We start from the raw sequence: 20984 nt of genomic DNA, 5'->3' as shown, positions 1-20984 counted from the left end.
GGCGGGGCCTCAGGCCGGGGAGAGGCCCGGGCCTCCAGCCCGACGCCCACCAGGGACTGAGGCCCCGGCCGCGGTAGCCCCACAACCCGGCCCCGCACCTGCGCCGGGGCTCGTCTGTCAGCAGCCGGGCTCACCGCCTCACAGGCTTGATTGCTGTCCCAGGACCTCCCCGATAGGCCCCTCAGCGCCCAATGGGGACCCGGCGCCTGTCCCACGTGACACGGCCGAACCAACCACTGGGCCGCCCCGGGGAGGCGAGATTCCTGTCGGACCAATGGGGAGCGGGCCGGGTCGGGTGGTGCGCGAGTCGGGTGACAGCGTCTGGGGCGGCCACGGCGGCCGAGAGGGGTCAGAAGCAGCGGGGATCGGCTAGGCGGGGTCAGAGGTCAGGGCACGGAGGCCGAGGAGGGGTCGCGGCAGCCCCATGGCGGCGGCGCTGGGCCGGGGCTGCCGCCGGCTGGCGCTGTGCAGGCCGCTCCGGGCCTGGCCGCGGGCCCGGGGCCACAGTCAGCAGGGCGAGCCGGCCAGGTGAGCGGGGCGGGGCGCTGGGGGAGCTGGGGAGAGGCCCCGGCTCGCACCCTCCCCGCTCCGGGTGGGGCTGCGCCGAGCTCCCCCCCCTTCCGGCCGCCCCCTGGGGCTGCGCCGAGCTTCTCCCCCCCCCCCTTCCGGCCACCCCCGGGGCTGCGCCGAGCTTCTCCCCCCCCCTTCCGGCCACCCCTGGGGCTGCGCCCAGTTTCTCCCCCCCCACCCCCCATTCTCCTGCCCCTCGGCTCTGGGCCGCCGCCTGGGGCTGCGCCGAGTTTCTTCCCCCCCCCGCCCCGGGGCCTGGGCCGAGCTTCTCCCCCACCCCCCGCAGGGCCTGGGCCGCCCCCTGGGGCTGCGCCGAGCTTCCCCCCGCCCCCCAGCCCTGAGGTCGCTCCTGTGTCTGACACAATAGTTCATATGAAAGAAAAACACGACACTTCTTAGGATCCCCCTGCCCTGAACCGGCCCATGGCAGCGTGAACCGGGGTGTCCCCGCTAGCGGTCCAAAGCAAAACTCGCCCTTGGGCCCCAGTTGTCTTCCCGTGCTCTTTGCTGCGAGGAAAGGGGGAGATGAGGGCAGTAACCGGGGCAGTGCTTGGAGAGCCTGGCCTTACCAGCAGATACAGCGGTGTCGGTCCGTCTCTATAAATAGAGTCGTCAGCTTGCCAACAACTGCATGTTAGAAAATCATTTCTGCTAAACTCATAACGGTTCCATTTTGTGTCTAGCCTGGAAATCAAACCCAAGACAACCCACGTTCCAAAGATTTACACAAAAACAGGAGACAAAGGTAGTGTCTGGGCTGCACTTAAAATGTAGAAGCCACAATATCATCATAGCGGGGTAAAAATATAACAAACAACAGAGGCCCTTACCTAGCATTTTATATTCCCAAAACATAGTTCTGAATTAATTTTAATGTACTAGCCAATTTAATTCATGTCAGGTTGTAATGAATGCTTGTCTAATACAGCAGATAAGCCCCCGGGTGCTCTGACATGCTATTTATTTAGAATTGTCAGATGACTTTCTAGCAATCACCACAGGGAGAGCTTCTTGGACTGTCTGTAGTCCCTACAGAAATTAAATGGTTGTTTTCCTCTTCCATGTGCCCTCTTAGTGCCCAGCACAATTTGTGTTTAAAAAAAAATATTGACTCTACAGCTTCAGTGAACCTTTGACTGTCCTGTGCGTGCTGGGCTGTTCCTACATTTGCAAGGGGAGCCAGGGGAGGTCATGGTGTCTTAATTAAAGTAAGACACAGGCTCATGGGTTAGTTGGAAAAAGTCTTTGGCACGTTGCTTTGTTGGTCTGTGACACCGTCACCAGACAGGAAGAAACTGATATTCGGTGGGGGTCCATCACTGGTTGTGTCACAGAAGCAATCAGCTGACACCTGTTCAGTGGTAGAGGCCCTGGAGATTTAGGGTCTTATAAATCGAAGGCTGCTGCTACCTGGGTGTCAACCTAGCATAGACTGCAGTGAGTTTTCATATTGTAAAATTTGCAGCTTTGTCTGTTCCAATCCCTTTTCCTCTTGTTGCTATTGATTGTTTTTAAAGGGTTTTCCAGCACATACACTGGGGAGAGGCGATCTAAAGATGATCAGGTCTTTGAAGCTTTGGGAACAACAGATGAATTGAGTTCTGCTATTGGGTAACAAAACTGTGAATTCTATCTTTGATTTTTGTTTACTGGGGTATTGCTAAAGCTCTTATCTGAAGACACGGTGCCGAAAAGTTTGTCGTCTTTACTTACCTTGATAAGCTGATACCTGACAGTCGTGAACACTGCAGACATAGAACAAGGCCTACAAGCCCATCCAGTGATGTAAAGATGCAGCAAAGCTTGAGAAGTCTGTTCTGATGGGAGTATGCACACTCTTTATTCTTGGTGTTCTTGGGGTTGTTTTCTTTTTAAAGGGAGAAGGTGGATATATTGTCAGCCTGTGGGAGAAGTTGTAAATACATCCTGAGTCAAATTCACTGGAGAGCTACATTGGCAAAAAAAAGTGTGCCCAACCATAATATTCATTCAGTCTCATCTCTCTCTTTGTTTAAGAGAATTTGCTTCTTGATCAATAAAAACTTGCTAGTGGATCAGCTGTGTCCACACTCTGCAGTTCCTGAGTATAGGAAGAAACATACTTCATTTGTACCTCTGATTTATATGGACAAAATTCAGAAAGCAGCAGATGGTCATGCAGATATGCTTCTGAATTGGTGTTTTCTTTTTAGGTGTTGTGAGTCCTACTTTGTTTCATGTTGCAAAGCAATGCTCCTTGTGAACCTGTGCATGTAATATTGAGCGTACAATGAGCCATAAATATATGTTATATGTGCCAAAGAAGTCTCCTCTGTTCTAGAGCTAACTCTCTGCTTCATCTTAATCTAGGGTTGCTAGTGAATTAAGCCAGGAAAGTGGCCACACATTTGTCGAACAACTTCACAAAGTGAGTAGTAACTACATGCTCTATGTCTAACATGACCATTAAATCTGTATTATTAGAATGCTGAGTTCTTAAACTCTTGGTTTAAAATTTTAAAGCCACCTAGGAGATTTAGGCTTGTAGGTCCCATTGCATTCAGTGGGAATTTTGCATAAATCCTTTAGCCAGACTTGAAAATCTCTTGGTTACCTGAAGAAACAAGATGCTTCTTTCTATCTGTACTGAAAAGGAAACCAGTTGAACGTGTGTGTGTGAGATTGACATGGTTCATCTTCATTATTATGCACAATCTTGGGCACAGATTAAGCCTTGTTGTTATGCATTCTCAAATTGAAACCAAGAGAACATAAATACTAAGCCAAGCTGCCTGAGATCAAAAGAACTGTGTATCACAGTGGAAAACAGCTCATGCGGAGGGTACATTTGGCATTTACTAATTAGCATCACACTGCAGAAGTGGTCAGTGTCACCTGATTAAAGGCTCTGAGGATCCGTACCACACTGCCTCTAGAATGTCTTATGGGAGTGTCAAATGTCATCTCTGCAAGTGTAATTTCATTGTCTATGCTTTGATTGTAATGCATACTTTCATTTTTCTCTACCTATTACCGTCCTTAGGTCCAGTGTATGCTGCAGGACGTTGGTTCCAACATTGCAACTCCTCTCTCCTCAGCCAGGGAGGCTCACTTAAGTAATCCTCAAATCATTTTACCTACAGAGATAATAGCTCTGTATTTTTAAAAAAATGCCCTCTTTGTAGGTCAGGTTGTTTATTTAGTGACACTACTTGTGCACTTCTGTGAGCATTTGCTGTAGAAGAGGGAATCTGTGGGAGACAAGTGTAAATTTTTTACACTTCTCTAATGAGTACTTAGTATGACAAATGTAAAATGCAAGATCCCTTTTGTGGATGGATTTATTTGTTTCCTCTTTCCCTCTGTAGAACGAACATCATTTAGTGAAAAGCCAGTGCTGGAGCTGGAGCAGTGGATTGATAAATACTCAGACCAACTTCCACCTCTCACTGCTTTCATTTTGCCTGTAGGTATTGGCTCATACTTTTTACTGAACTGAAACTCTTTGCTAGGTATTTGATTGAAGACTTAATCAGAAACCCACTGTTAATTGATATTAAACATTGGGTAGTTCTTGAGGTCGGTCCACCACATGCTGTTCTCTTCTAGTGTTTGTACAAATACAGGAAGGCTGTAGGGGTGGAAGAGATTGAGCTAACCCTCCTCTGTCTCCATCTGCAACTGAATTTAAATGTCCAGCAGAAATGTCCCATTCAGATGTATATTATAGCTTCTGTAAGTCTCTAATAGGGCTTTATTTTGTGTAAAATGTCACATGTTTAAGTTCTGTGCAGCTGGGTGGCTGTATGTGGTGCTGATACAAGGCACTTATGCGTTTTTAATGTTGTTTCAGTCTGGAGGTAAAAGTAGTTCTGCTCTTCATTTCTCCAGAGCGGTCTGCCGAAGAGCAGAGAGGTGGTAAGTATAAGAATAAGGCTGAGGGAAAAGGCCTTCTGAGCCCCGGTAGTTGCTGCAGCTTCCGAGCCATTTAAAACTGTATCTGATGTGATTGATTTTAAGGCAAATGCTGTTAGAATTGCAGCAAAACTTGAGATAAAGATTTGTTTAATTAAAGAGCTCTCCTGTAGCTTTTTTGATGCTATCACAGCAAAAAAGCTGGCTTCAGCCTTTGGAATCAGCTGTACTGGACCCTGTGGGAGCAAGAGGCAATTTATTCTGTAAAACAGCATATACAGACTTTTATAACTGAACAACATTATCTCGGCTGCAAAAAAAAAAAAAATCTTATGGCCTCTTGTTGAAAAGCAATTAGTGTAAAACATGCATATCAACATAAGAGCTGTAGAAAGCCAAAAGAGTGAGTCCAGTACTGTAGGGGAATAATGAGTTTAGTGGTGTACAGTCACTGATAATAATTATTTTTACAAACTGCTACCATCGATACTGATGCTCGTTCACATAACAGGTTCTCTCTCTCTCTTCTACATTCTGTACAGAAGCAGAATCTGTGCTGAAGCACTGTTTTTCATTGATTGGTTAAAGCATGTAGCAATCCCTGGATTTTATGGTCAGAGTTAATTTTTAGACTATAATTCCAGTACAGAAGGGATTAAACTGGAAATTAATACTGAGGCTGTACTGTGACCACTCAAGGTTTTGAGCATCTCCAAACCTCAAAGACCCATCTATTATTAAGCTGTGTATTCAGAATAATAGACTAAACATAACATGAAATTGTTTTTCACTCTCCTTTTTAGCGTTGTTCCTTTAGTACAAGCAGGAGAGGCAGATGCAAATGTGGCCAAATACTTGAACAGGTAAAACAGATCCTGTCATTCTTAATTGCCATAAAGGCTTCAGAGACTGTACATTGTGGTCCCCTTTAGTATTCAAGGGGAGAACAGCAGGGGTATCCCAGAGAAGCTCTCACTTCAGGTTAAGATTTTAACTTGTTTACGTTTTAACTGGGCTCCTGTGGGAACAATCATTTGAATGCCATTTTGGGGATCATTTCTGTTTTCTCTGTCTCCTGTTGCTTTGTTTTACCTGCAGCTCCCAGTGCTGTAATTCAGTACGCTCTTTTAATAGATGTACGTAGCACTAGATACAAGCATATCTGATGATAAACGCACATTTCTTAACTACTTTCTCTCCTTGCTTTCCAGACTTAGTGATTTTCTCTTCATTTTGGCACGTTATGCTGCAATGAAGGAAGGGAAGGAAGAGAAAATATATACAAAAAGTGAAACATAAATTGGAGATGAGACTATACTTTCTAGATCATGAAAAGCTAAATCCAGCCAAGTTTTCATTCTGCAGGCAAGGCGGAGAGGAGAATTCAAAATGTGAATTGCCACCAATTCCCCCCAATAAAATCATTCAAGAACTTGTTTATAACACTGTAGAAAACATGCAGCCATTCTATAAAACTCACCATCTTTGAGCTAGGTTCCAGATCAAGGCGTCAGATTCTGAATTGTTTTCGAAACTGCTTCACATTGTGTTTGACTCAGGCTGGGGTGTGAGCTCGTAGGCTTCAAAAGCTTCAGAAAAACTATACCATCTTTACAAACACAGTGTAATGCTCAGAGCAGTGGCAGGTGTGATTGAAAGCTCTCTGATAAAAGGAAGAGAGAAAAAGCATTTATCTGCTTGTAAAGGTTTAGAGTACTTAACACAAACAGGAAGCGTGCACAGATTCAGGAGCCCAGTCCAGAAGCTCTGAAAAATAAATGTGATTTACTTACACCAAAGGGCTTTAAACTGTCTCACTTTACTACCAACCCCTGCCTGCTTTTCCCTTTTACGTTGCCTTCAATCCATCAGTTCTGGCTGGAGCTGGAGGAAGCACTTTGTAGATTTACAGGAAAGTGCTAAGAACTGTCTGGCACTCTTTGCCTGCCCTAATGCATCTGTGATGAATCCCTTGCTTCTGACAACTCCAATACCTCCACAGCCATGAATGGGTTTGGGCAAGGAAAAGGAATTAAACAGAACTAAGGGCCAAGTCCTGCAGTTCAAATGTAGGCAAGACTAGCTTTGTAGTCAGTCTGAGTCTTAACTTACTGAAGATGGCAGGATGACATCCAAAAACAGACAGCTTATTCCCAACTAAGGCCCCATTCCCACAAACATATGTGCACATATTTAACTTACTACCATGAGCAGCCCCACTGATTGCAGTGGGGCTGTTCACACTAGTAAAGTTAAGCACATACTAAGTATTTTCAGGACAGAGGCCTAAAAGCTTTGGCAGGGTGAACTAAAGAATGCACAGTGCTTACACATGAAGGCAGTCGTTCCTTGGACAAGGAGCCTGCTCAGGGTATTTAAATATACATTTATTTTACCTCTCATCTGAAAGACATATCCTAGTCTGCTGTGGCATTTTTAACTGACCATTCCTTTACCTGGAAACACTCAGAAACTGTAGCATAATTTCCCTTTTACCTGAGTTTGGTGAGATGTTTAAAAATGAAATGAGAAAAGGAATCACCTAAGCCCCTGATAGAAAAGCCAGAAGCATCTTCAGGTGAACTAAAGAAGTCGGCTAACTGAAATGCAAGGTTCCCAGAATAGCTGTCAGAAAGCTTTTCCACCTGGGCTGATGCCTTGAAGATTAGGAAAACAGCACAGTACAGCTAATTAATGGGTAAACCCCTTGGTAAACATGTTTTATGAAACTGGGTGTCCAGGTGTCCATTAAGGTTTATACATGCAATTCCAATCCTTCTACTGCATGGATATGATTCGGAAGAGCATTTCTTGAAAGGCATAAACATCCAAGGTTGATACCAAGTTATAAACAAACAAAAGACTTTAAAAATTTAGATCTGTAAAGAAAACATCTAATCTCTGTAGGATGATTGTGCTATACGAATAGCTCAAGGAATTGAAGAGTTATAATTGCCCCAGCTCTGTGGGAGGGGATTTGTCCTTATGTCAGGCCACTTTTACAGTTCAGTATTTAATTGGAAACAATCTTAAATGATCTATAAAAAACCCTGTCTTGCGTTTGTGTTAACTTTTTAATCAGAGCAGGGTCAAGATGAAGAATACCCATCAACTAATGTAGTGCTGCGTCATTCAACTTTTTCTTTAACTGCTATTTCATAGCTATTGTTAATGCGCATTTTTCACAGTGTAATTTTCTAAACCTTAGCCTGCAACACATCCTGATGACAAACGCTCGTGCCCTAGCCCGTGCATTCAGCTGCAATGTCACATCAGGCATTTTCTCAGTGCCGGCTTCGGGCAGGCCATTGAGTTTTATGAGAGCTCTGTCTCAGTTATCACTGTTGAACCTTTAAGAATCCAGAGGCTTTTCAAGTTTAATTGAATAAAATTCTTTGAATAATAAATTCTTCATGAATGCTACATAAATCAGCTCCAGGATGGATTTATGGCATTTTTCCCCCCTCCCCACCCCCCCCCTCCAGCTAGGGGAAGAGTCTTTCTCCGGCATCTCTGGACCAAAGCTCGCATTTTGATTGCAGAGAGAAATGAATATAGCTTTTACAGTTTAACAAGAGGTGCAGATTACGTGTATTAGCGCCAAGGCAAATAACTTCTACATGTTTTCCCCTCTTAACATATTCTGCCTAAGTTGTTTTTATATAGGTGGAGCAGAGGGAGCTTGCTGTCTGGGCCAAGCTCTGTTATTTAAATATAAGTGCCCCTGATTAGCCTAGACCTGAATTTAGTGCTGAATGCACAAGTCCAACTCCTTGGGGAAGGAGCGGCTGAGAGCCACACTAGCTTCCAAATCTTTGTTTAGGGGACAGCAGCTGGGTGAAGGCCACAGTTAGTCCCTTGTAGCATACCTGGCAAGGTGTATTATCCCCACCCTCACTCCCAAAGGCATTTGGCTGATTAAGGGCTCTAGTCAGTACCCCATGGCTGAAGTAGATTATTACAAAAAAATATTTTGCTGGAAGCCACTGCTATTTATCTAAAAGATCCAACAGCCCAAGGACCTGATCCAGTACCCACTGAAAGCAATGGAAGGATTGATGGGCTTTTGATCAAGCCCTCTGAATGGATTTAGCTAGGCACAGTGCTCCCCCTGCCCTGCCCCCACTACAGGGCTGGACCCACTCTGCCACGCATGTTATCAGTAGGGGTGAGCTGAGAGCATTAACTCTCCCAGAAGTCAGAGTAGCAGCCATGTTAGGCTGTATTCGCAAAAAGAAAAGGAGGACTTGTGGCACCTTAGAGACTAACCAATTTATTTGAGCATAAGCTTTCATGAGCTACAGCTCAAGCTTATGCTCAAATAAATTTGTTAGTCTCTAAGGTGGCACAAGTACTCCTGTTCTCCCAGAAGTGTGAGCTGCTAGGAGGGTCTTTGCACTTATCTCAGGCAGGGACAACCTCCAGTTTGGGTGAATTGGCATCTGCTAAGAAGTCAGGGAGGAGCTTACACTAAAAGAATGGAGGCTTACCAAGGGCCAGTTCTGTGGGGAATGGATTTAGCTCATTAAAAAGGAAATGGAAGGGTTTTAAAGCAACTGTACCCTGATTTAGGTCAAGATTGTTTTCAAAGCCCTCTGTCCCCACCCAGCCCATACACAGATGGGAGGCAGGCTCATTCCTACACCTCATTAATGTGATAGGATTAAGGGGGAGGATAGCAGATGCTTGGCCCACACTGACTGTCTGCAGAGCCCAAATACACTGTTGCCTAGCAGGGTTTCTTTATTTATGATTACCTTGGAACTGTCAGCGTAGACATATGTTGCTAAGGATCGTTTATTCTTGTTTGTAAAATTTATGGCTTCTTTGCGCTGCCATACTGACAAAACTGGAAGGCTTGCCCCCAAAATCTCTTGCTGCATGATTGGATCAGACGCTTGTACATCTGTTAACACTGTAGGAGCTGTAAAATTAAATAAGTTTAACTATAACTCAACTGCTTCTATTACCTCCACAAGGTGTAAGCAGCAAAGCCGACTGCTGCTCTTGCAGAAACAACACAAAACATTCATTTTGCCAAGTCATACGTAAGTTTATCCAAGTCACTGTTCCCTCTGAGAGGTGCAGAGCAGAAAGAGAAGTGTGCTACCAGAGATCTGAGTCCCACTTGCATCCAAAACAAGCCTCTCAAGTCTCACCTTAATAGGGTGTGTTCTGGACAAGCAGAGTGAGTTACTTACCTGGAATCATTCTTTGCTGCTGGGATCCCGTGTACGTCCCTGCTCCCGGCACATGAGTCTTGGGGTGCCTCGCACCAACAGTGCTCCAAAGCCTGGGTAGTCTTGCCATAGGGGGCAACACCCCACTCAGCCAAATGAAAGTAAAACAAATGCACCTTCATCCCAACGTGCTTCCAGCAAAGGAACACGCACTACCAGCAGGTCGGCAGCAACCTGGTGGGAAGAGATCCACCGACATGCATAGCACCTCGCAGGGCCTGGCTTAGCATCGGCTCCCAGAGCAGCAGCTAGAGTTGCAGGACTAGCACTGGGGCCAGTGAGCAAGGGCTCGGGCCACCCACCTATGCAATGTTTTATTGTTCAGACAAAGGACACACAACCCTGTTTGGAGTTTTTGTTCCTCTACCTTGGGAGCAGGAAGCCATGAAATGCCTAGAACAGAGCAGTAGCAGTTGGGGATTTTAGCTTAGGCAGCTGTTGTAAAGGTTCTCTGCTGGACGGAATAATTGTAGTGACGAACAGAAGGAAGAGCTGACACCCTTTGCTGCTTGGCTTCTCCTGCACTAGCACCGTCAACCAGGAAGGAAACCAAAGTGTTTCGACCTCTCTTCCTGGACCTCATTGATTTGAGGTGATGACCCAGACCAAATCATTCATGCAAAACTAGCTCAAAGCCAACATGCCTTGTGTCTGTCCGTAACGGGTATCTGGCAGCTGCTGTAGGCAATAGCTGAATGTGCGCAGACATTCAATGGTAGCTGAGCTAACCTAAGTACAAATAGCTCATAAGTGCAAAGGCTCATAGCTTTATAAATCCCCTGCAATAAAAACTTGACCTTAGAAATAAGATTTTTACAGCCAATTTGAGGTGCCACTTACCCAAGCAGGGCCATATATCATTATGAACCAAGCGCCTTATAAATCTGACTAATTAATTACTCCGTGCAAGCTGCTAATGTAATTCAAAAGTCATAATTACATTCCTGGACAAAGTGAGCAAACCTAAAATTAAGTTGCAGGGGATTACATGGCTAGGCTTCAACTCTTCAATGCAGCAAGGAGCTGGCCACGAAGAGCAATGAGGAAGCTGAGAGACACATGATGGGGCCACATAGGGCAGAATAACCAAGCTCTAGGCTGGATACTACAGAGCCACCTTAACTTTAAATACCTCCTAACCAACTTCATATTCTGAGTGCACGTTTGGCTGTCATTCAGTACAACAGGCTGAGCACTATATGCAGCAAGGAAAATACAAACACAGCAGAGTAAGTCTGTCCCATGAGACCCACCAGCATCCTGAAAAATCAGGCTAAGGAAAATGGCATGGGGATTTCTGATCTATGGGCTAAGCGGGAACATCAGACTAGTCCATGGGAGGCTCAGGACAGAAGAGACTAGCAGTGTATGGGGAGGGGAAAGCTGCATCACCCTGGATCCACCTTCACTCCCCACTGCACAGATGTTAATCTGGATAGCTCTTTGCAGCTTGCCTTCCCTCCCTGCCCCATGGCAGGAACGCCCTAATGGGGCAACTGGAACTACAGCTGGCTGAAAATTTTCCAACTGAACAATATGCTGATTCCACAAAATGGAAATATTTCATGGCAAATGTACAGCTTGTCCCTTTTGTTGACAAAATACCATTGAAACATTTCCTTTAGACTCGGTCCAAGCACTGTGGTGTTTTGATTTTATAAGGCAGATAATATACAGACAGAAGTCAAAACATTAAAACGCGGCACTCCAACAAAGTCCTTTCGATATTTCCAAAACTCAACTTCTGTTGAAATTTAGTTTTGTGGGAAATTTCAAAGTTCGGATTTTGTGTCCCAGTGTGGGACGAGATAACATTACGAAGTGTTGGAATTTCACAGCATGGAAATTGTGCTTTTTGACCCACGCTAGCTGGAAATCAGTCATGGCAGCAACTCTCGCACCCAGGGTTACCAGTGCAGGGAGTAGGTTGCTGGGCCACGCCTCGTGCATCCGCTTCCCCAGCAAAGCTCAGCTCTGAGAGCACGTCCCTGAGCCAACAGTTGGTGCCCAATGCCAAGCAGCAGGTAGCCTACCAGGGAGTGGGGGGAGCAACAGGAAGGGAACAGGAAGCAAAAATGCGGGGGGGAGGGGAAGAATGGAGAAGAAAAACAAGAGAGTGAGGAAAAGGTAGTCACAGCACGTGGGGGCCCCCTGGACATTGCCCAAAGTCCAAGCCCCCCTGCTCCCCACCCCCCCCAAGAAAAGGGTGGGACTCACAGGAGTAGATCCATGGAGGCCACATCCCAGGGTCTTTGGTCACCGCACCCCCCCACCCCCCACACACACTTGTACAGCAATAGAGGAGGTGCCCATTTCATCTTGGATGTGTTTGGGTGCTAGAACAGGGATGTGTGGCTTCCATCCTTTTGAGTGACAGGAACATTTTACAAAACGGTCTGTCCATAGATTTTTAAGGCCAGAAGGGACCACTGTGATCGAATCCAACTTCCTGCGTAATTCAGGGAAGTCCTACGGCCTCCCTGCGTGGATTCCTGCTTGAAGTCCAGCAGCTGGGGTTGAACTAGAGCGGACCATCTAGGAAAAACATCCAATCTTCATTTACAAATATCCAGTGATGGAAACTCCACCACAGTCCTCGAGAAGCTGTGCCCATGGTTAGCCAGCCTGGTTTCCCGTCCGAATTTGTCTGAACGGCCAGGCGCAGTGGAGGCCGTTCTTTACCGCTTGTGGTCATTAAAAATCCAATGGTCTGATTTGTAACAGTCCAGGCATTAACCCCACTGTCTTGGCCAGTAGCCACGGTGGATATCCATTCCATTGACCACTGTCCCTCTGGATGTTTCAATTACTTACAGTATTCCTCACTGCCTGTACTAACCTGTGCTGAAGTGCTGCTGGGCCACCTTAGCCAGCTGCTGTTTCAGTGCAGGGTCATGAGTTTATAAAGTGGTTGGGGATTTTTTAAAGAGAGGAAGGATGGTTGTACACAGCAGCTGCGGAGTTGGAGTCAGGAGCATTGGGATCAGTTCAGTTCCTGGCACTGCCAGAGACTCACTGTGTAACCTTAGGCAAGTCACTTCACCTCTGCGCCTCAGTTTCCCTGTTACATGGGGATCGAGAGTTTGTGAAGTGCCCAGCTATTGGAGTGACGAGGGCCAGAGCAGAGTCAAAGGTAAGCTAGTCAAATAAGGCACACTATCAACACATGTTATTGTGGTCGATGAGGCATGAAACACAGCATGGGTTGGTGCTGGTGCTCGCAGGCCTGCAGATCTCTGGCCTGCGCAGCAATGACAGACAAGCGATAGTTTTGCTCAAGGCATGGCTGTTTCTTGCCAGCTCTCTGCCTTTGACGCTACTGGAGCATCTGCTGTGGGTGTCCTTTTTGCAATTTCTTACTGTGCCATATGCCATAATGTCAACACAATACCATTTGCACACAGACTCAGCCCTCTTTCCAATTTCTGCCCTGCCTCACCCCCGAAATGGAACAAGTGTTCCCGTGTGCCAGGTTAGCTTAGTGCAATAGGCAAGGGGTTTGTGCTGTATCATACCATGGCAGTGAAGAGCAAGGGAAAAGGAGCCTTAGAACAGCTCTTGCTGACTCTTGGTAAGGTCCAGAAATGAAAAGCTATGTAGCTTTCATACACTGCCACCTAGTGGGTCAAAAATTATACATCAAACTACAGTACAGTTAAAAGAACAGGAGGACTTGTGGCACCTCAGAGACTAACACATTTATCTGAGCAGAAGCTTTCGTGAGCTGTAGCTCACGAAAGCTCAAATAAATGTGTTAGTCTCTGAGGTGCCACAAGTCCTCCTGTTCTTTTTGCGGATACAGACTAACTCGGCTGCTACTCTGAAACCTAGTATAGTTAAACGTATGGTACAAAAGGAGGCACAGCTGGTCTCTCTCTCAGAACGAGGCTGTTCAGAGCCAGGCAAGAGGAATTAGGCAGTGTAAAAGCAATTGGTACCTTTCAAGTATTCCCTGTTGTTCACTGCACCATGAAGCCCCTTGAAGGCTGCAGGCAACTCCCCATGATAACTAGTCTGTTGGGGGAACAATTACATACCTTGAAGCCCTCTGAAAACACTCTGGTTCCATTCATGTCTGCCAGAACATGATCTGAATGGGTCACCTGCCCCAGCAACCACAGACTCCCTGTGTGACCGTGGGCATTCTTCTGCCTCTGACCCAGTCTTAAAAATGGAGTCAATGCCTTGACTCTGTGCTTTCTCTCTCTTGCCCCCACAACCTCCACCAGCATCAGATCTCACTGCAAGTGTGCCCGTGTCTATAAAACATCTGTCTTTGCCTCAAGCAGAGAAGGATATTTGGTGGAGCACTGCTCTGACACAAGAGGTCTGCCCACAAAGAAAGAAAAGTCCCCAATGGTATTATTCAACACATCAGGTTTATTTAATATCTTTCTGCATTTTTGACACATGGGACGTGCCAGGATCTCAGGACCATCAAGTCTTATCTATAGAAAAAATAAACTCAATCTCCTATAGCAAAACCCTTTTCCCTCCCCGCACAGAACACACATGCAAAGTACAGACATCCAGGGCAGGACTCGCCACATGTTCATAGCCTTCTACTCAATACAAATGTAAGAGAGCCTCTCCAAGCCATTCAGAAATCAGTTACTTATGAGAAATGCTATCGTCCACATAGCCATCAGGGTGTGTGTAGTTTATTACACAATCACAATTGATACACTACCTTCAAAATTATAGATTTAGTGTCTCGTATAGTGCAATATTTCCAAACTTTAAAGGAAACTTAAAAGGGGAGCAGAGATTTGTTGTTTAATAAACAATTTCAGGCTTGTGATCTAACTGGACACTGTTTATCTAAGAAAAAAGACATTGCGTCGTATCTTAAGCTACAATAAACTGTTACAGGTCAGTGTCATGGCCTTTCAGTCTATACGATGGTTAACGAGTGTTAAGCGATCACTTATACAAAATCAAAAACGGTGTTTACTGCTCTAAGTTCTCCGTATTCACTCAACTTAGCAGACATTTTTTCCTTCTTTAATAGATCAGTTGATTCCTACAGAATAGAGTTCACACAGAAAAAAGTCCCTAACACAGGAGGATTTGAGATGCATTTTCCAGCAATAGTTCTCAAGTAGAGAAGGCTTATTTCCTTGAAATTCACCTCGATTAAAATGAGAGATCAGAAAACATGTCGGGCATTCGGATGCTCTTGTTTGAGGGGTTCCGGCTGGGAGCACTTTCTGGTCTGCTTTCTATTTTCTGTCTCCCACCAAGGATTAAGAGGACCTGCCCAACACCCTGGGGACCATTCTGGTGCTGAGATTTGTGCTAGGCAAAACACGCCTGGGTTTGGATTCTCTGCCATTCATACCTATTGAAAAGATCCTGAAGATGAGGTAGCCTTGCATTGTAGCATCTGCTGCTGGGTGATGCGCATAGCGATGCTTTCGTTGGATCCGCCTAGGTATTGCAGAGAGTAGGATTTGTTAAAACCACAAACACACACACCCCTCAAACGCTAGAGGAGGAAAGGAAGGTGAGGGGGGAAGCCGGCAGCCTCGGCACGAGGGTCGCAATAGGCAGAGTGAAGAAGTTAAATAAAAATAATTATGTTCCTGAACATTAGAGCAGACTGTGCTTTCCAGAAATCCACGCAGCACAGGGAACACCTGAGAGAAAGCAGCGTCCTTTCTCGATGGAACGTGGAGAACTGCTGGGCTGAGGCAGGATCCACACTGGCTGTAAAATGGCACAGGTGCAAAGCAGCAGGCCTAAACGAGGTGTGATAGGACAGTGTCTGTATTTCGTCATTAGAAAAGAAGTGGAAATGGCCAGCATGTGGGAATATCTCTCTCTCTCTCACTCACACACACACACACACTCTCTCCCTCCCTCCCTCCGGAAAAAGACTCTTCATAACCACCAGCTAAAAAGCTGAATGCAGCAGGTGAGCACAAGCTCATAAAATAAGGCCAAAAATATTAAAAATAAATAGTTTGGCAAGCAAACTTCAGTGGGCTTTGGAGAGGCCAAGTCTGGGTTGCAAATGGGCTAAAGAAGAGACCTCCATAAGGGAGAGAGACGGTAAACTTAAATATGAAATTTACATCTCTGAGCAAGAGGCGAACTTCCCAGCGGAAGCCTTTTAAAACGGGCTGTTGGCAGCTTGATGCATTCCAAGCATTAAAGATGAACATGGAAGATGCATTTAATGACACTGACAGAGTTGAACACTATACAAGTGCCACTGTGCTTCCTGGTCACTTGTAAGATGAAAGTAAAATAAAGTTAAACCTTGTTCTAATTTGCTTAAAAGCAGAAAGTGGTCCCTCCCTCTCCTCCAACACGCAGAATTGGCAAGGAGCCAGCAGAGGTGCGACTGGACTCTGCATTCCAGCCTCTGTGTCTGTTCTTTGAGCTCCTATTCTACAGCACTTTGAAACAGTCTTTGAGAGCGGAGGGTTCATTTTTCTGCCAGTGTTGGCTGTTGCTTCTAAACTCGAGCAAGCAGTTTGTTTTCACGGGAGATGAGCACGCCGGCCTTGCCTCGTGCACAGGACCTCAGGACGTCATCACTGCAAAGCTTTACCGGAGAGAAGGAGCTAAGGAAACCGTCAGAGTCAATGCAGCAGACTGCCAGCTAGCCTACTAGTACTTCAGTAACATTTCCACCATCGCCTTACTTAGGATGGCCTCCACCCAATGAAAGAGTTAGGCCATCTCCTAGGAAAGGGGGGAAAAAAACCTCCCGCACGACAGCAGCTAGCTTGGACTCCACATCACAGCCCAAGCATGCTGTCTGCCGGATCCAGACTGGGGTTTTCAATGCTACTTTAATGCTCTCCCTGGGTTTGATTTTAAATAATAGTTTACATGACGACAAGTGTATTGGATGAGACCCAGCACTTCCCTAGTGCTGCAGGAGAGCCTAGGCAGATGCCACAGCTGCCTAGCCCGGGAGCTCTCCTTGTGAGCCTCTAATACCATTTGCATATATTTGTCTTGGAGCCGACCCACCCGCTTTTCACGAAGGGCCGTGTGTCCGGCGTCAGCTAGCGGCTCTTGGAGCCGATCGCAGGTGCCAAAGCAGCTACGAGAGCTCAAAGCCTGTGTTCATGCTGATGGCATAGCGCAGCTTCTCTCGCAAGATGCTCTTCTTGCTGTAGTTGGGAAGCTTGAGCAGGTTAAAACAAGTAGAAGAGGTGGGGAGCCGGCCGCCTGGCTCTTTCTTGCGTATGGTGAAGAAGCCCCTTAACACGCTGCCCAGCGTGTCACCCGTGTCCTGGGAACAGAGGGAGAGGCAGGTTACCTCTGGCAGAGTCACAGCATGAAGGAGGGAGGCATTATCCTGGTTTAGAAGTGGAGACACTGAGGCAGGGTACACAGGGTAATACGCAGTAAGCCTGTGGCGGAAGCAGGGGGCATCAGAACCCAGTAACCCTGTCTCTCAGGGCCCCATCTAGCACTAAGGGGTAACTTCTCCTTGGTGAAAATTCAACCGGGATTGACCCTGCAGAGGACACAAAACCCAACAGTAGCAAAGACGCAGGAGGAGAGCACCAACGTCAAGTGACCCCGCGTGGCTGCAGACCACAAGGGGAGGTACTAACCTGCAGGCAGGCAACAAGGGCATGGGGGGAGCAGAGTGCACCACACTAAAGTGAGTATGTTTTCATCTCGTCTCCTGAACGCTGTCTGAAGGACACTTTCTACGCACTGGAGCTTTCTAGTTGCTGCAGGGAAGGGTGGAAGCAGGGCAGGGACGGGAGGAGCTCTGTAAAAGGCCTCAGGAGGGGATCTCCAATGCATAAAGCTTGGAGAAGTGCTATTCAGATCCATTCTGGCCGCGTACCTGATCATCTGAGACTTCCACGCAGCGAATGGAGAAAGGAGGCTTGAGGTAGGCAAAGCCCAGAAGCGGAGGCCGGGAGCAGCTGGTAACAAACTAAAAGAGACCTGATTAAAGACTGGCAATCGTTGATCGTTAGAGTAGCACGGCTTGGAAACTAAAACCAGACGTGTCTTCTAAAGGAACTGTTCGCTCATTGCCCTGCACCATTCAACTGGCTTTTCTAATGATAAATTGCATTTAAGCTACTCTGGGAGTTGATGTCTGCAGCATTCATTCCCCACCGCAGGTTACAGCGGCTCCTCATCAGTCGTTCCTCCCCTGAGACAAGTGGCGATAACCAAGCAGGATGCTCTCCGCAATACAAAATCATTTAAAGGAACCCTCCTTCCACTGGAGTGTGGGGAAGGGGAGGGTGTCAGAACTCCAGGGCTCAGGTCTTTCATTGTTCTTTCTGCCACTCAGGCCATGTCTACACTTACCGGTAGATGGCCTGCAATCGATGCAGTGGGTGTCGATATAGGGGGTCTAATGAAGAGTACGGGAAATCGACAGGCGAGCATCTCTATTCACACAACTGGAGTGGCATAACTTCAGTTGACTTACCGAGGTAGTGTAGACAAGGCTTCAGGGGAAGGGGATTATGAGCACAAAGAGCAGTTTTGCTTGTCCAGATGATAATGGAAAGATGACCAGCACCCGCCCCGCAAGGCGACAGGTCGGGTGCACTCTATCAGGAGCGGAGCTAGGAGACATTTACCTTTAGAAACATCGCTCTCTCCTCGGGGCTGAAGTCATTGGCTAGGATGTCCCAGAGCCAGACAATGACCCTGTGACTCCCATGGAAGCCACCATAGTATACAGTGTGTTTCCTGAGGAAGGACAGAGTGCAACATGCTTACACATCACTACACCAGACAGCTCACAGCTTCCTGCTTAACGAATGGCTGCATCGCGCTGTAGACAGAGCTTAAATCCACAGCTTAATCACAAAAGGGGCTTGAATTGCTCGTGTTCCCTGAAATCTACATCCACCCTTTATTGCAAACTTCTTCAAAAGCATCGGAGAGGGTAGAATGAAAGTCCCTCTAATCCTACGGTCCTGTACTGGCTCCCGGGAAAGACTCTTCCCTTGCTCTATTTGCTAGTACTTTCTCCAGTCTCGTCTGAAATGACATCCAGTTTGTCCCTTACCTTTTAATTTGAAGAAGTTAATAAAAGGCTGGAATGGAGTTAATTTCCATGCACCAAACCTCAAAATAACATTGCTATCTAACTGCATAACTGGCCTGTTGGATAGTAGAACCAGGTGACTGAATTGCTCACTTACTTTAAGTCCTCGAGGTCAATTTCAGCATTGTCACCAGATATGAGCCGCTGTAACTCAGGAGCAGAAAACATCCGAATCCATTCAGGCTTAATTATCGACCTGAAGCCACTAATGAGCGCAGCCGTCTGACTTTTTATCTGCGTGTGCATCCGAAAATGAGCCATGAGGTGGATGTAGCTGATTCTGTCCAAGGTAAGGAGGGAGGAAATCAGAGGCACCAAGCAGTTGAGAACACTCACCACAGTAGCACTGGGCTGGCACTTTTCTAGTTTACAATGCACTGCCTAAAAGGAATGCGGGGCCTGATCCAGGGCTCACTGAAGTCGATGGAAAGACTCATGACCACTGACTTCAATGGGTGGTACACCAGGTTCCCAGAGCACATTTCACTCCTATGGGTGAGCAGGCACAAAAAGATGGAGACTTCTTCCAACTCAGCAGCTTCTGTGCAGAACTCTCCACAATTCTTTCAGCCAAACGACTGACACCCAAAATCGTTTCATCTGGGTGTCCGTGCATACCCTGCAGAAGCAGGGTATTTGTACAGTCTTACAGCAGCTGCTTTCCCCCATCCTGTCGGGTCTGACAGCCCTTCTCAGCACTGACACAGGGCTTCCAATAATCCTGAGCACTTACAATATGCACATGGTCAAAGCACTCATCATATATCATCTAGTTGCTGTTAAACAGCTCCTTAGAACTACTGGGTTTATTTATTTTTCATAAAAACAATTTTCCTACAAGCACTGTAGATTCCACAAGAGACTCATAGGACAAATATAGCCTGCTTTGGAGAGCCCTCATTTGGAGCCCAAGGGATCCAGATTTAGCAATACCTTGAAACAGGAGTTTTCCGAGGTGCATTAGTTAGTGAAGGGGGGGGAGGGTCTGTTTGAAGCACTGTCAGAACCCACCAGAAACACAATCTCTGCAGATATCCAGCCAGCCAGCTATTTTACTTACATTCCCTCCCCCGCCCACGTTAGACACCAACCCTCTTAACTTGGCTACGTTTCTAACCCAAGCGAACTCAAAGACTACGACAAGAACAATTCTGGATTGCCTCCATTATTGCATTTTTTCCCCCCAGTTTTCTTTCCCTAGCCGCCTCTGTGTGTTTGTTCAAAATTACGTGTGTAGTGAGCAGAGTGACACACGGGACTTTTGACTTTCTTCCTGACCAGCCTTCTGACAAGCAAAAAGATATTCCTTTCAAATGGGAACTCACTGATCTGATCTCAGAGGAAGACAAAGATTGGGGACACGCAATTGTAAAGTGCAGCCGAGGCAGATGAGTCTTCAGGTTGGACACAGCCCTGACTTGCTGTTAAAGAGAGCACGCTGCAGATTAAGAGTTTAGACACACATCTGCATAATAGAGATTTAACTGGTGAAGGGGGATGGGGATTGGGGAACAAAAGAGGTGGGGAGCTTGGTTTTTAGGCTTTCACAGCTGACATATATGATAGCCAGCTTTAGATAGTTATCTGTGAAAATAGCTCCAGGGCTCAGTGTCTCTTCTGATTTCCTGTGTCTAAGCACCACTGTCTACTGCATTTGAATTCATCGCTGCATCTTCTGAAGAACAGCGTTTTATACAACTGCCACATGCTATCATTCTGAGAGAATCTGTCTGCTCCAAGGTGTCTTTGAGCATCTGTGCCCTCTGTGCTCAAGACCGTGTGCCTGAATTGCTTTGAATCCATCTGTCTGTATCTATAACCATCATTAAATCCCTACGAATATCACGGACCATGTGCCTTTGACCTCAGAAGTGCTGTTTCAAAAAGTAAATTGTCAATTCTTATTTTGCAAATCGAATTGAATACAATTTCTGCCAATGAAGTGTAACCAGTAAATTCTATTAAGATATTTATGGGCTCTTTCTACTCCAATCCATCTCAATCTATTCCAGATGCAAAACCAAGGAACCAGAATGAAGTATTTTACAGTGGTGACCTTACAAATCTAATTGCCATACTTACTTATTTTCATTGGTAACAGGAATGGTCTTCCCTCCAGGAATAAGTTCATGGCAAACAAGCTGAGGGAAGAAATGATGATATTGCTAATTACTGCCTGAAAACTTCACTGGACAGAGAAGCCTTTCAGAAGCTGGGACTTACCATAA

General features: G+C 46.4%; 3 protein-coding genes across 17 annotated transcripts in view; 1 reads left to right on the top strand and 2 right to left on the bottom strand.

The window, feature by feature from the left end:
- Positions 1–1195, bottom strand: part of MVK (mevalonate kinase) — a 68960-nt gene extending 67765 nt beyond the window's left edge. For 5 of the 6 annotated variants that reach the window (XM_037878981.2, XM_037878977.2, XM_037878980.2 and 2 more), the window contains exon 1: positions 99–237. The gene's annotated coding sequence lies outside the window, so the exon portion shown is untranslated. Of the gene's footprint in view, positions 1–98; positions 238–1139 lie in introns of those variants that run through there. The other variant, XM_037878978.2, reaches the window with a different exon arrangement.
- On the top strand, positions 175–5907 carry MMAB (metabolism of cobalamin associated B). The gene is given in 10 exon segments (XM_037878985.2): positions 175–374; positions 377–528; positions 1254–1315; positions 2088–2181; positions 2920–2977; positions 3593–3665; positions 3918–4015; positions 4403–4467; positions 5268–5327; positions 5676–5907. Coding segments are annotated over 10 exon segments (933 nt in total). The 5' UTR covers positions 175–191; the 3' UTR covers positions 5764–5907.
- Positions 5908–14064: 8157 nt separating this feature from the next.
- UBE3B (ubiquitin protein ligase E3B) overlaps positions 14065–20984 on the bottom strand; it is a 34644-nt gene continuing 27724 nt past the window's right edge. For all 10 annotated transcript variants that reach the window (XM_037879100.2, XM_043529466.1, XM_043529467.1 and 7 more), the window contains 5 exons: positions 20839–20897; positions 18854–19036; positions 18284–18395; positions 17527–17619; positions 14065–16956 (listed from right to left, as the gene is read on the bottom strand). In XM_037879100.2, the coding sequence (XP_037735028.1) occupies positions 16765–16956; positions 17527–17619; positions 18284–18395; positions 18854–19036; positions 20839–20897 (639 nt within the window). In that variant the 3' untranslated portion in view covers positions 14065–16764. The remainder of the gene's footprint in view (positions 16957–17526; positions 17620–18283; positions 18396–18853; positions 19037–20838; positions 20898–20984) is intronic.

This window comes from Chelonia mydas, chromosome 15 (genome assembly GCF_015237465.2).
Source record: "Chelonia mydas isolate rCheMyd1 chromosome 15, rCheMyd1.pri.v2, whole genome shotgun sequence".
In the NCBI taxonomy this organism is placed as follows: Eukaryota; Metazoa; Chordata; order Testudines; family Cheloniidae; genus Chelonia; species Chelonia mydas.
Note: the sequence above shows the minus strand (reverse complement) of the source record. Positions and strands in the feature narration are given on the sequence as shown.